A 16,222-nucleotide genomic window follows, 5' to 3' on the forward strand; every position below is an offset into this window, starting at 1 on the left:
TAGGCATAAACAGGCTACTTATATACCTAGATATATCCTGGTATATTATTTTTGAAGTATCAGGAAAATAAATCATAAAACCACAGAGAAAAATTAAGTATAGATATTGAATTATGACCCAAGAATTTTATGATTAGCCCCTCAATTACTGCATAGTGCTAACAATAGATTTTTTATTATTCTTAATTTTGCTGCTAATGGGAATCTTTGCCTTTTCAGTGTCTTCCTAGGTATTTTGGAGGAATTTGGTGAGAATTTGTATCTGGGGTTGTGACTCTGACACAATTTTAAACCAGTTCTAAAGAAAAATTAAAATGAGACTCATATTTAAATACATTGTGCTTTACAGTTTTATAGCATATTAGTGAATAATTGGTCCAAACGCATCACTTTACAGACAGGGAAAATGTGATAGAAAGAGAGTAATGTAACTTGCCCCAAATCATACCTAGTTTGACTCATAAAATCTGTACTTTTGGACCCAATATTTCCACTTCTTTGTGTTAATCCTAGAAAACTAATGAGATAAGTACATCGATATTTACATACATAATTTTATCCTAGGAAAAATAGTTAAAAAAACAACAAAAGAGAAAACCAGAAAATACACAATATCTAATTATTGAAAGATATTTGGTTGATTAAATAAAGTAGGGAAAACCCAGACAACAGAACACTGGGTGACCAATAAGAATAAAAGCATCTAATTACATACACTGATGTGGAATGATGTTCATAATGTATTGCAAAGTAAATAACATAAGAGTGTCTATCATATGACCTCATTTTAGTATATAATACTCTGCAAACGTATATTTGCATAAAAAGCTAAAAGAATAGAAACCAAAATAGAAGTTAGTTATTACTAGGAAATGTAGATATTTTGAAAAATTATCAGAATTAATAATTTTATTTCTAAAATAAATACCCATGCTCTAATAAAAATAATAACATGAAAAAAAAACCACTTGGCATTGAGGAGCTTTTTTATTCTTGCATGAGAAGGAATGCTTTAGATGATTCTTTATCAAGGTCTGTCCAAATGGTGTAAGTGTAGGCTTAGCTGACTTTAGGAGCATAAAGAACCCTGAGTAATTTCTAAAAAAACTAAAATCACCGTCTGAAGAAAAGTCGGATGAAAAATGCAGTGTATGCAAAAACATATCTGGAGTTTTTGAATCTTTGCTACTTTAACTACAATGCTAAGATCTCAGCCAACAGCTGCTTGCCAAAGGCAGGAGCTAGAGTTTTGGATACCCAAGAAAACTTTCAGCAAATTACCCCAAATAAAACCAGATGCACAGTGTTGCACCAGCAAGATTTAAAAATAAAAGCTAGTTGTAAGTCTGGAGCCATAGTTATGGCCAAACTCAAGCAGAAATAAAGGGTCTAGTGGCTCTGAACACAGGTCTTCAGACTAATCTTATCTGTGCTCATATAACATTTCTTTCCTATGGAGATTTTTATATGTACATAGTAGAATCATCTTCCTAAAGAAGAAAAACCTAAGGCTTAGAGAGGTCAATAGGCCACATCAAAAGTAAGTGGAGGTAATATGAATCCAGGTAAGCAGGACTCCAAAACACATGCTCTTTCCACCTACTCTATCTTGTGGAATCAACAGAATTTCCTTACTGTCTGTCTCACTTTGATGGTGATGATACCTCCCAATAAATGGATTCCTTTGGTACTGTCAATACAGGAGACCCATGTGAGCAGAATAAAGGTTTGAATTTGCATTCATAATCCAAATGACAGAAAGAAGAGTTCTAGGGGGAGGAATCCCTGACCTCCTCGTTGTCTTCTGCTATATTTTTTCATGAGTTCGTAAGTGCTGGTGATTTATGCCCAGTAGATGTTTAGTAGTAGGTTTCGATACCTCCCTAGTCTTCAGTGGGATGGATCTGCCTGAGGAGGGATTGCTGTGCATCTGAGGATTCATAACTAAAAGGAGGCCGTGGAAAGGTGGGAAATCTTATAAAAATATTATGTCCCTAATGGAGTGGCCACCAGTGGATTTCCCAGCCTAAATGCATTGGTGATTGTTTTAGTTTAGGGCTTCCATAACTGAATAGCACACACTGGTGGCTTAAACAACAGAAATTCAGTTTCTCACGATTCTGGAGGATAGAACTTTAAGGTCAAGGTGGCAGCAGTTTCGATTTCTTTGAGGCCTCTCTCCTTGGTTTGTAGGTGGCTGTCTTTTTCCTCTATCTTCACATGGTCTCCCCCCAAGGTGTGCCTGTATCCTAATCTCTTCTTATAAAGACACCAGTCATATCGGATTAGGGCCCACCTAACAATCCCATTTTAACTTTTTTACCTTTTTATATGCTCTATCTCTAAATAAAGTCAAGTTCTGAAGCACCAAGCGTTAGGGCTTTAACTTATGAATTTGAGGGAGACACAAATCAGCCCATACTACTTATTCTCTGGTCTCCAAAAATTCATGTCCTTCTTGTATGCAAAATATATCCACCTCATCCCAATAGCCCCTGAATTCTTAATCCACTCCAAAAGAGAGAAATTAGAAAGAACAAAGGGTCACAGGTTCCAAGGAAGTCTGAAACCTAAGAAGCCAAATTCTATTAGATTGGGGCTTAAGAATAATCTTCTCTGGTTTGATGCTCTGTCTTCTTTCTGGGCCCTCTGGGGTGGTGGCCCACTGTCCTCTCAGTTGAGGGTGATGGTTCAACTTCTGAGGCTCTGGGCAGCAGCTCTGACACCAAGGCCCTGAGCAGAAGTTCACTCACTTGACCCTGGGGTGGTAGCCCGGCCTGCTGAAACTAAGGAGTTGGCACTGGCCTATGGAATTGCGGAGGAGATAGCCCTGCCCCTGGGCCTGCACTCTCTGGAACCCTGGTGGCAGTGGCAGCCCTGCTGACCTCTGAACTGCCTTCAGGGTCATTCTTCCCTTTCCTCGAAGGATAATGCATGTTTGCAGCAGGTAGCTCTATTGTTCCCTCTTGTAAAATCTCAGAAGTTTGACAGTCTTCCTTCTTCTTTTCCTGTCTCCATCTCCTTCAGTCCAAACTGGCAGTATTTATGTTCAGAGGGTTGATCGGATACATGAGTCACACTTGTAATCTCTTTATAGCAAATAATTGTCCAACGACACTCTTGATGTTCTTTCCAGAGGATACTTTCTCATTTTTTGCCACATGGATAGGCTGAGAATTTTCATAATCTTCAAGTTCTGGTTCCTTTTTGCTTAATAATTCCTTCAATTTATCTCTGTCCTCTCAAATTTTACTATAAATTGCAAGGAAAAAACAGGTCCTGCCTTCTACACTTTGCTTATATATTTCCTCTGCTAAATATCCAAGTTAATCATTTGCTGGTTCTATCTTCCACAAAACACTAGAACACTACCAGCCAAGTTCTTGGTCACTTTATAATTAGGATCTCCTTCCCTCCAGTTTCCAAGAACATGTGCCTAATTTCTCTCTGAGACCTTCGCAGAAGCACCATTAATGCTCATATTTTTATCAACAATCTTTTCAAGCCAATGTAGGCTTTTTATAACATGTATTTCAAAACTCTTCCAGCCTCTACTTGTTATCCAGTTCCAAAGTCACTTCCACAGCGGCACGCCACTCAAGCACCAAAATCTACATTAGTTTGCTAGGGCTGCCATAACAAAATGCCATAGGCTAGGTGACTTAAACAATAGAAAGGTATTTTCCACAGTTCTGGAGGATACAAGTCTGAGATCAAAGTGTCACCAGCTGTCGTTTCCTCTAAGGTCTTTCTCCTTGGCTAGCAGACAGCTGCCTTCTCACTGTGTGTTCACATTGTTATTTCTCTGTGCGTGTGTCTGATCTCTCTCTCTCTCTCTGAGTCCCAATCTCCTCTTATTATAAGGACACCAGTCATAATTGGATTAGGGGCCACCCTAATGACCCCATTTTAACTTAATCAACTGTTTAAAGGCCTTATCTCCAAATGCAGTCCATTCTGAGGTATGGGGGTTAGAACTTCAACATAGGAATTTAGAAGGGACACAATTCATCTCATAACAGCGACAAAAAGCAAAATTTACACACATATATACACCTCACATTTGTGGGTGTGGGGGTGACTGTAAGTTAATTTAATGTGTCAACTTGACTGAGCTAAGGATGCCCAGATAGCTGGTAAAACACTATTTCTGAGTGCTCTGTGGGGGGCTCCAGAAGAGATTAGCCTTTGACTTAGAAGCTTGAGTAAAGAAGATGGCCCTCACCAATGAGGGTGGGCATCATACGATCCACTGAGGGTCTGAAGAGAACAAAAAGGCACAGGAAGGGTATATTCACTCTCTCTGCTTGGGCTGGGACATCCATCTTCTCCTGCCGTGGACATCCACACTCTTGTTTTTCGGGCCTTTGGACTCGAACTGGGACTTACTCCATCAGTTCCTGTGGTTCTCAGGCCTTCAGATTCAGACTGCATTACACCACTGGCTCTCCTGTGTCTCCAGCATGCAGACAGCAGATCATGGGACTTCTTGGACTCCATAATTGCATGAGTCAATTTCTATAATAAATCTCTCTCTCTCTCTCTCTCTATATATATATATAAACAATATATATCCTATTGGTTCTGTTTTTCTGGAGAACTCTAATATAATATATATATACACATATATATATTTATAAATGTATAAATAAGGTATGTGTATTGTAGCATATATAAATATGTTAAAATAGTACATATAATATATATAAATATATGTTATAAAATGTATATATTCTCACTAAAATTTGATTCTTCTCTTTTGAAACACTTCAGTGAAGTCCAAGTCAATTAATATTTACTCTTCACTTGCCATGCGCCACGTACAGACATGATCCCTCAGTTGAGACCAGTAGGATAGTAACAGTTAGGAAGAAAAAAGCGTTGGAGAGCTATTTGGGTTCAGTCAGCTGTTTAAGCAAAGATATCTGGGTGTGGAATGGTCCTATGGTTCTGGGCGAGGCAGTGTGTGCCCATGTGTGTGTAAGCATGGTGGTGGTGGTAAGAGAGGTAGGGTAGCTACAAACATTTCTTTACTATTGGAGGGTAAAATGTACTGTGGGTGGGAGATAATGCTGGGTAGGTAGGTCTATGCTTTAAAGAAACTTAAACCCAATATAAATAAAAGTCTGACTGTAGCAAGAATTCTTAGAAGTAGAAAGACACAGTTAACTTGCTATTGAGTTCAATTGTTCTTCACAATATTAATAATTTCTATACCTCACTGCAAAAATTATTTAACAATACAAATAGTGACAATACAACCAACACATTAAATTTTATTAAAATTTGGTTTTATCATTATTTAATACACCTACTTTAATAAATGTCAAACTCTTTCCAAATAGACATAAAAAAAAGCCTTAGATTTTCTTTTTTTCCAGGCTTTTCGTTGGCATTTTCTTTTTCCTCCACACATAGTAATAAGTAAAAACAGCCATCAAGAGACAGAAGTGAAAGCTTTCAAAGAACAAATCTATTCCTTAAACTGAAGAATACAGTAATAAAATTTCTATGTGGAAAAAAACTGTCACTTTCATAGATCTGAATACTTTATAGACTTTCCAAATGCGTATAAGTTCTGTACAATTCAAATAGTTTTCACTCTACGAAAAAAGAAAGATGCACTCCCAACAGAACTAGAGCAAGCACTATGTCTTATCTCTTCAAGCAATTTTTGTTTCCTCTAAAGGCTTTTAGATGAAATAGTATGTACTAGCTTTTCATTAAAGATACATGACCACTATCAATTGAAATCTGAGGCTAAAATGTGTTTCCAAAAATCTCCCCTTATAAGGAGAATCAACCACAAAAATAATATCCTGAAGGGCTCTTCTCTAATATTCTCTTAGCTGGACAATTTTCATATTGCACACGATCAGAGACACTTTATATTAAATTTTATTTGTATTTATTTACATTTTAGTACTGTATGAATTACAAATATCCTAGGTAAAACTAGGAAATTTTCCGTATTCTAGAATTTTCAATTCTAAGAAACACGAGCATAAAATGTGTCTGAACCATCTTTCCATGCTGCATAGTCCCTTGACAGCAGGCCCTTAATAAATAATGAAAGAACAGTTCTCTTGAACACTTGTCTTCTTGTTATAAAAATATTTTCCTCTAGATCTCACTTTCCCTTGAAGTTACCATTATTTTTCCTTCATTTTATCCATAGCCAAACATTCAGAAAGGAATCCACATTCTTCTCTACCTTGTCACCTTTCACTTACCCAACTACAGTCCGGGTTCTGCCATATAGGGTTTTCAAAACATCTCTCATGATGGCCTCCTAATTGCAAAATCCAATGAACTATTTATAATTATTATCCTCCTTGAACTGTCTGGAGTTGATATTCTTTGACACTCTCTACTCCTTTGACTTGGAGGATCTGCTCTTTCTTCTCATTTACTTTTGTTGATTCCTCCATAACACAGTATCCAACATTGGTATTTCCTAGGATTCCATCCTTAATCCTCTACTCTACTTTCTATAAACCCACTCTTGTGTCATAGCACAAAATGTACCTCACAAACTTGTCCCAACGTACATCTTTATTCTTCTCTCCTCCCATTATGCCACATAGTCTATGATCTATTCTAAACAAGCTTCATCTTTTATTTTCAGACCTGTTCTCTGTGCTATTCCTCTTTCAAGAAAGGTGTTCTGTCATTTCCCCCCTGTAAAGCTACTACACATTTTTTCAAATACTGTGAAAATATCGCTTCATCTATAAAGCCTTTCTCTCTCCTACAAGTAATCGCTAATTGATGTCTACTCAGTTGTTCTCCCATAAGACGTTTGTCATATTTCTGTTACAACAATTGTCAAATGGTATTTTAATTTTTTGAAACTCATTTATATACTCAAAACTAATTTTAAATTCTTCCAAAGTGAGAACCATACTGGAATTAGTAGAGCATGAAGGAAGCAGTACAGCATAAGGGTTATAACCTGGGCAAGGACTTTAGAATCAAACTGGTGCAATTTGAGTCTCAGGTATCACTTCCTAGTATGTGACCTCAGTGTGATCGCCTACGAAGTGGGGATAATAACTAGATAATAATAATAATTACATAATATTCTAAATTTATACAAGTGCTCAGTATGGTGCTTGGCACAAAGTATTTGTTAAGTTAATTTTAGCTGCTATTAACTCTTCTTCCAAATTTACAGAGTCTCACTTATTATAGATTATCAACAAATATTTTGTGAATGAATTAATGAATGAATGATAACAGAATGCAATTATCTCTTCTATGCTTCCTGTATGGCTTAAGCGATATGATGAATTCAGTAAGCATTACTCTTACTATCAGAATAAATTTTAGGACCTAGAAAACCAAGGCACAGACAAGATTTCCTTAAAGTCAAATAAAGATAGAGATGGAGACAAAGATATACAAACATCGAAAGTGTTTGCTCCCACTCACTCCAGTTAATGTATTTTTCTTGGCTGAGTTTATCAGATAGGCTGATTATCACCTTAAAAGGTCAGGTGCTTCTGATGATACCTGGTCAGAGTAAAAAGTGGAAGAGAACACTATTGTGGGCTGCTATGCCCACGTGAGATACTTATTCTGGTGACACAGAGGCATTCTCTGGACAGACTGTGTTCCTGAGATCTATTTGTGGAGAGAAGGCAGGGTGGGCCTGAAGTGTCATGTGTATTTTGCCTGAGAAGAGTGAGAGAGGGACAAGATAAAGTAAGACTGGGCCCCAGAGCAGGCACCATCAGTGTCTTAAAAATGAAGTAACGTTAAGTATCTAGAAAATGTTTGGCCAAAGATCACCCTGGATGTACTAACTCTGAAATATCCACGGACCTTTTGCCAATACTATTCTTCCCTCCACTTGCACTGCCTAGGTTCAAGCCCTCATCACTTTTTACCTGAAACGTCAGCCTTTTTGAGATAGGGTCCCTGTAGCTGATCTCCATGGCTCTCCTCTATGTACCAACAAGCATTATCCTCAAAAGCAAACTCCTTCAGCTCAAGCCCCTGCTTCATATCTCTTTGGCTACTCATTCTTTTCAGGATTCTATGGAAACTCCTAACTTTGGCATAAATTGGGTTCCAATTTATCTTTCCAATTTTATCTCCTTACTCTAAAGTCATCCTTCATTCTACCTATATTAAACCACTCACAATTACCCAAATAGGCCATTGTCTCCCCTCCATGTCTTTGCTTCTGTTATTCTTTCTTTTCAGCGTGCTCTTCCTGACCTCATGGAACTACATGAACAACAAAAGGTTGCTTTTTCTATCAAGTCTTCCATATATTCCCACTTCCCAGTCTGAACAAATCACTTGCCCTGTTACGACTCCACCACCTCCCTTTTCTCTTGTGTTCACACCTACATTATTATAGGTTAATTAGTTGACATGAATTTCTAACCCTGTTAATTAGTGAGCTCCTTGACGATGGGGGTGAAATTTCATTCATCTTCACTTGTCTAGGATTTAGCACACCTTCAGTGTCTTATAAAATTTGCTGAATGACTGGAGGAATTTAGGGTGGAGGTAAGACTAACGAGGGGTCTCCTCGTTGTCTTCAGTTGCACGAAGTATTAAACCTGAGTAAGACCTGAAAAATGAATCAATGCCTTAACAGATTAGCTTATATACATTTTACAGACAAATATTTAAAGTGGTATTTCTGGATGTATTTATGTATGGATATTGGTTTAACATGTCCAAATATCTTCCAGAAAGAATGAAAGAGTGTCAATTTTTCCTCTGTGCTTATTTTAATCACTGCTCATATTTTTTCAACTATTGTCTAAAGAATGACATTTTATTGAATAACAAAATAGATCATTATGAAGAAAATTATAGAGTTTTAGTAATGAATCATCTGAATTTAATAGAATTGTTCTTTAAAACCATTCCTAAGTACTCTGAGACACCAACATGGGGCTATTATCAGTGCCAATCAGGGCTTCCATTCATGACATTGGGTATTAAGGAGGATGTCACATATCACCCATCTCTAAAGTTCAAAAGCAATATGCAAAAACAACTTCCATTGTGATAAACATTGATAGTTACCCCAAAGGTGGTCCCTAAAATTTCTCAGAGGAAATAAGTTTATTCATTATGGACAAAATGAATTAAGAAAGAATGATTTAAACTATTAAGAAATGAAGTTTCTGAAATTTTTTTAGCATGCACCTATTTCTTCCGTAAATAAGTCTCACTGATTAAGGTGAGACAGTTTCCAGTAAAATTTTGGGAACAAAATAATGTATTATTTCATCAGTACTTGAAATGAAAAGTCAGGTACTAAATAAAAACTACTATTCCAAATATAGTTTAAAGTATAGTTCTAGAGTCTAAAAACACTGGCTTGTGTTCTTCTCTAATTAAAAGCCACTATTCTAGCAAATGTATTTTTATGAAACGGTCCCAGGAGCATTTTCATTCCCTCCGTTATATTTCTAGACACTCTAGCTGACTGTGGTGCATACACTTGTCAGTGAGCGAAGCAAAGGTTAAGTGTGTATGACACAGATGAGCCCCAAGATTAAGTATACACTGTGAAATGCATGTGGATGTTCATGATTTAAACCAATGAACTGTGGCCTGAAATGATGTCACACAAAGCGCAGCGGTAAGTGGAAGGTTAAACCTACTTGCATCTCGGCTCATTAAACGCAGTTAAAGTGCAAATCCCCTCATTCTGACAGTAGTGATCACAAGGGTTCTCTTTCTGGTCACAGCGCTGACTTTTAAACCCCACAGAGCATCTGCAGAATTTCAGTAAAATACAGCTAAATAAAGTGTCGGACTTTTTTTGCCAAATAAGTTTCAAATTTATTTCATACAGAGATCGTAACATATGAACAAAATTTTTCTCAGGTACGCTCACTTCTCTCTCATACACACTCATTACATGCTACTTGGACGAGGTGGGGAACAGAACGCAGATGTGGATCATAGGTGGGCATCATCCTTCTGGTCAAGCAGTGATCAAGGAAACTCAATACAGAGGACACATAAACTGAATGGTTTTATTTCAAGTGTCCATTCTGGACAATCAGGTATTTGAAAGGGGAAAATATTAATTTCCAGATTTTCTCCAGAGCAGAGAATCTGCAGTACTTCTGAAATGTTTAGAAACCCAGATTTGAGTTGATGTATTCCAAAGGAGACAGAGGCATAAGAGGTTTACATCACACAACACTCTAAACCTGATACAAACAACAAATAGCTTTATGCATTTGAAAGCTACCTCAGTTCTCTTGAAAAGAATGGCTTTAAGTACCAAAGTATTCATAAATATGATTATGTCTGGGTTTCACACATCTGAGTAAGGTCAATGAAATCAGAAAATTTTCCCGGGCATTTCCAAGTTTGAAGATCTATGAAGGTCTGAAATGGGTATGATGCTACCAATTGAATGAGCTCTTCCTTATAAAATCAATAGCAAATTGATGAAGGAGGAGATTCTGGAGCACGTGAGCCAGCGAGGGACAATACTTGATCAGAGATGTCCATGAAACATTCATTTAAAATGCATTACTCCAAGAAAGAAGAACAATAGAGGAGGATTCCACGTACATGCAAAATCGTATCAGAAAATGCCCACAACGTTATAAAATACTCACAGACAAACAGGTACATTTGTCTCAGGGTCCAGCTGGCATGTGCCACCATTGTAACAGTAGCCATCACATAACTGACAGCTAGAGGCAATCTTTCCATTAGTGCAGCTGCAGCAACAAAGAAAAAAAAATCTCATTGTTTCTGGCATCATTACTGTTGAAATCTGACACAAACTCTCGGCAGATGAGAATATTCATCATAGAGGAGTAATGGAGTGGCTGGCTAAAAGTAAGTTTTCAGAAAGACAGACTTGCTGGAGGCAAAGATTTTTTTTTTAACAGAATGATGACAAATAAAATTTTTCTTTTGGTAATTTTAAAATTTTCAATCCATTTGTGTAATATAGAAATTTAGTACAGATAGATATAGGTGTGAAAAAATGTACTCTAATGTCTATCACTTACACTTCATGGATTAGCATTACACTTCAGGATTACATTAGCATCAGTATCTTATTCTCTTTTCATATAACTAGGGTTTGGTGATATTGGTATGACTTATAAACTACATCACCAAATATTCTAGAAGCAAATGCTTCAGCTATTCCTTCTAAACTGGAAAATCTGATCCAAAGAATTGTTATGAGTTTTAGATGTCACATTTTGTAAGAAACTATAGGATTATCCTGTAGTCATTTATCCTACTGTTTCTCTTTGAATAAGTACTGTAATTAATGTCAAACTCTTCTTATTCTAACAGGAAAAAAACATGGAACGGTTCATTGGAAAAATAAACAGCAATGTTACAGGGACACCATGCAATATGGCAACAAAATAATGGAGTAGGCTTCCTTTTAAAACTTACGGAAGTGATTCTAATTTACAGCACGTTACATGTCTGAGATAAGAAGAAACACTCTGGCTATGCTACGTGGGAAAATCAAGCATAGTATAATAGAAAACATACAGAAATTTCTTAGTTGCCATGTTATATTTTTAAATGAATAAGACTATTAGATTGGACATTGAAAATTGTTCGAGGAACAGAGAAAAAGTACATTGACATTCCAATCAGAATTACAACAGATCATGCCAATGTTCTGATTATGAGATCATGTTAGTACTAGGTGCTACGAAGCAATCAATGGTATCACAATAAATCTGGACATACCCTTGTCAAAAAAATCAGGCTGAAATATCATTGATTGATCACTGTGATCCTCTCCATGATGGATATGTATTGCAGTACATCCATCAAAGGGCAATTCCCAATGACAGGTTAGATGCCTGAAATAATCGGTTGGCAGTCTTGTAGTTCATTTATTCTGTGTATATTTATTTGACCTCACATTGGTGGTAGGGCTGCTGGAAATGCACTGAAATTGCTTATAATTTTCCCAGGTATTTAATTTAAAGATATTTTGTAAAAGTCTGGATTTTAAAATCACATTTACAAAAATATATAAACAGAAGGAATGAGTCAACTATGTACTAGATGTGAAATAGAGAAATGTGAAAGTGGAACCAAACACAGGGAAGGAGGAAGTGGCATAAAGTTTCCAAGATTTAACAGAGAATCCGAATACAAAATGAGTCAAGGACACATTAAGTCATATCAGTGCCTGATATGCTAAATGGATGTTGAAGACTTTTCCTTGCCTTCTATGCCCAGCCTCCTTGAAAATCAAAGAGCAGAGAGGTATAGCTTTTGTTCTATCAAAGGGACAGTCTCAAAGAGAAAAAATTAGCTAATTATACATTAAAGGATTTCCCACCAAAAAAAATATAACTATACACCAATATCAGCTTTTAAAAGAGAAAAAAATCCTAATTAATGATTGCTTTTAAATTTCTGCTTCCAAGAATTATAAAAGATATTGTCTCTCCTTCTAAAGGTTTTGTTTGAATCGTAAGTTGAAGACAGAAATTTGTAGATATTTCAAATTTGAAATACAAATTGTCCAAATCAGTATACTATCTCAAAGAGTACAACTCATATTTTAATGTTTTTTCATCATAATTTCATTTCTTAAAGGAATATGTGATATACACACACACACACAATTTGTGATATATTACTTTCCAAAAGTTAATTACCAGTTGTGCAGTACACACAAAGAATTCCCATCACAATTGACAGCGCAGAGGTATTATTTAGACTGTTCAAAATTATGAGCAAGTCTTTCTTCATCAATATTTACTTAGATTTCCAGAAGAGAGATAAATATGCAATTAGCACTATTTTAAAGATTAGACTCATTACATTTGACAAGATATCTATTCTGTCAACACACCTGACTATTTGGAATCACAAGTACACATGGCGGCTTGAATTTTCCTATTTAAGTAAAAGAGCTTTACTTTAACTCAGTTGTGATTTTGTTTTAGTATCGGTTCTTTACCTATGAAACAGAAATTCCAACATCACTATAAATTTCCTTTAATGCTAAGATGACAACATCTTAGAAAAGAAAACAAACATCTAATAAGTTTCAGAATACCCAAAGAGTCTAGTTTGTATTGTCAGGCTCATATGTTATATAGCTTATCTGATAAATCCAAGTATTATACTCCTATGTGTAAACTTCCACTATCTACTCACTGTTATAAACTGTTATTTATCCATTCTGACATATAGTTTTCCAAAACGACTTTTTAAGTGTCAAGAACTATAATATTGGACCTCAATAGCCTACTCAGGTTATGAGGCTCTGGTGTTTCTAGGTTGACGTAGCCAATTTTCTCAGAATAGTAGGCAGTACTGAGGGCTCTAAGAGTCCTGCCCTTCTTTCTTGATATGGAACTTCTCTATGTAATGGAAACTGGGTGTGTGTCTGCATGAGCTTTTCCAAGCTAAACTCAGTAGGAAATTGTGGCTCACAGCCTTTCTCAGACGATGGTCCATGTTTCCCTGTGTGAATGGAGTGGGGTATGTGATTCCCTGTGTGAATGGAGTGGGGTACATTCCATTCCTGATATGGTACACTGCACATGAAGAAAAATATATGCCCACTAATTGAAATAAAGTTCTGTCATGCTAAAGTTGCATCACAAAGAACTAATGAGCTTAATGAGCAAACATAATTTTGGTAGTTTATATGAAAATGCATTTTGCTTTTATGTACTTATTGAAAGCACATAGTTACAATTAGTCATATTTTCAATTACTTTACTTAAAAATAATGCACTTTCAAATGACCCAATTTGAGGGTTTCAGTAAATGTCATTCATAATGATGACACAAATCATATTCAGAGTAAATTCTAAAATGAGAGTAAACAAAAAAGAAAAAAACTGTTGATGCTGTCTGTAATAGAATTTTATTGGGCCTTGTTTGGCAGAGCAACATAAGTCAGGGCTGACACTCTTGCAGAGCTGTCTTGGTGGAGGCCCTGGCGTGAACACTTTACAGCATGCTTTTTAGCTCATATTCTCATTTATTATACTCTTAAGGAAGGCAAGTGATAGAGTCCAGTCTTTTATAAGCCCTTCTTTTAAAAGGTTGTTAAAAGAAGTCCAGAGTGAGGATTGATCTCCAACCTCAGTGGTATAAACTTGTTTCATGATAAAAGCTGAATGGCATTACCGTTTAGCTGTCATGTTCTGTTTTCCATTCACCTGATCTTAAAGCCAAAGGGCAAAAGGCACTGTAACCAAAGTCTAACTTGGAGATTTTTGTTGTTGTTGTTTCCTAGGAAACATTATTCCTGCTACTTATTTTGGACCATAATGTCCAATGGCAGATAAAAAAAAAGATTAAATTTCTTTCCCTTAGACAGTCTTTGGCCCCTCTCCCAAAGGATCATTTTGTAACAAGAGAAAAGCACTCACTGTCAATAACAATGACGAAACAATTACAAATCTGAGCTATTCTAATTTGGGAATTTTACATATAGCATTTTGAAGGTATATTGCATTTCACTATTTCTTGCTTACTTTTAGGAATATTCTATACAAAGAATGATCTGACTACATCATTACATGATGAATTTTCATCTTCCCCAAATAAAATTAATAGGTATTGAATAAGTTTCGATTTAATTGAAATGAATTGAACCTCATCTCTAGCCAAAAAAAAAGAGGATGCAATGCTTGCCATATAGAATTTTAGAATGTAAATAATTTACATTTTTTTGACAGTTTATTCTTGGACTGCTACATACTTGTGGGTTCAGATGCTTTATAAATTAAGCTAGATGTCCACTTACTTGCAAAATATATCTTCACTATCTTTATTTATAATGCAGTGCCCCCCATGGCACCTTATACATTTGTCAACCTCACATTTTGGTCCTTCATAGCGTGTTGGACAGACACATTCAACACTTCCATCATCCCCAATGGTACAGGATTCAGAATTCACGCAGTAGTGATGACACACATCTAGGAAGAATATACAACAGAAAAATGAAAGTATATTACAAGAAGTTTTTCTTCAGTCACAATAAATGTTACCATTTCATTTAATATTTAAGAAAGGTCAATCAATAGGTAGAATAATTTAGCAAAGCAGCTTGTAATTATATGTAACTAGAATTCTCTAATAATGCTATTGATTCCTCTTTTTACCTGAGCTAGGCATTATTTCATCTGGCTAAGAGGAGATAGGTTATATTGATGTCATACTAGCTGAAAAACTCTTTTGGTTCTGAATGTTAAAGTTAACAAAGTTGCTTAGCTTTCCTTCTAACGAGCAATATTACTATCATAATGAAATGAGCAGAAATGCTCAAGATTTCTTTAGATGTCATTTATCATTGCCTCTCCTCACATCCATTTTCATCCAGAGAACAGGGTAGTGTGTGGGGAGGAGGGGACCCCTACCTCTGCACTAGCCCTTGGGGTGGTGGGAAGAAATCTCCCTCTACACACACATAACAGGCCCAGGTATTTCTGAACACCTGGGCAGGTAAGCAGACAAGGAGTTGCGCCTCTCATGTTACTCCAAGGGAAAAGCGAATTGGGAAACTAACAGATCCATCCTGGGTGGGAAGTGATAACAGAAGTCTAGGCTACTGTCCAGCTTCTAGGTGAGAGCCTAAACTCCTCATTAGCCAGAGAGAAAACCTCCATGTAACCTGAGCCCTTTTATTTGAAAGATGTTTCTTACTGAGCGTTACAGACAATTTTCTCAACTGCAAAGGAAGATTTCTTCAATATTTCTATACCTCTTGGACATGAGTAATAAAACAAAGACCATTTGGTAATACAAAAGTCACACTAACTTTGAATTAGACATTCTGCCTCGGTCTTTTGAAAAGGAGACAAATCTATATGTATGCTTATTTATGAATATATTATAATTTACCACATTCAAAATATTGAAATTTATAATACAAATATTCTTAAGCACAAGAACTGATTAAATCCATCCCAGACTTTGTTTAGAAGCTGCAATTTCCTTTTAGCTCTCTAATTGTGAAGCAATGTTAAATAAGATTAGCTGAGATAAAAATCACAATTTATAAACTTTCACCTGCTTGAAGACAATTACAGCAGGTGAGGAAAATTAAAACATAATTTATAATTCTTGTGTTTGTATATTTATCTGGCCCTTTATTAAATCAGATAGAAATTAAATTTATTGACAAGCTTGCTTGATATTTATGGAAATTTATTTCAAGCATTCTTTTGCTTGCTGTTGCACTACGCCAAGTACCCTCATTGAGAGTTGA

General features: G+C 36.1%; 1 protein-coding gene across 5 annotated transcripts in view; it reads right to left on the reverse strand.

Annotated features, from left to right (window-relative positions):
* LRP1B (LDL receptor related protein 1B) overlaps nucleotides 1–16,222 on the reverse strand; it is a 1,812,874-nt gene that overhangs the window by 28,649 nt on the left and 1,768,003 nt on the right. For 3 of the 5 annotated variants that reach the window (XM_070507612.1, XM_070507610.1, XM_070507611.1), the window contains 3 exons: nucleotides 14,756–14,930; nucleotides 10,611–10,715; nucleotides 9,636–9,749 (listed from right to left, as the gene is read on the reverse strand). In XM_070507612.1, coding sequence (XP_070363713.1) covers nucleotides 9,636–9,749; nucleotides 10,611–10,715; nucleotides 14,756–14,930 — 394 coding nt within the window. The remainder of the gene's footprint in view (nucleotides 1–9,635; nucleotides 9,750–10,610; nucleotides 10,716–14,755; nucleotides 14,931–16,222) is intronic. The other 2 variants (XM_044768977.2, XM_070507613.1) reach the window with 1 other exon arrangement.

This window comes from Equus asinus, chromosome 4 (genome assembly GCF_041296235.1).
Source record: "Equus asinus isolate D_3611 breed Donkey chromosome 4, EquAss-T2T_v2, whole genome shotgun sequence".
Lineage (NCBI taxonomy): Eukaryota > Metazoa > Chordata > Mammalia > Perissodactyla > Equidae > Equus > Equus asinus.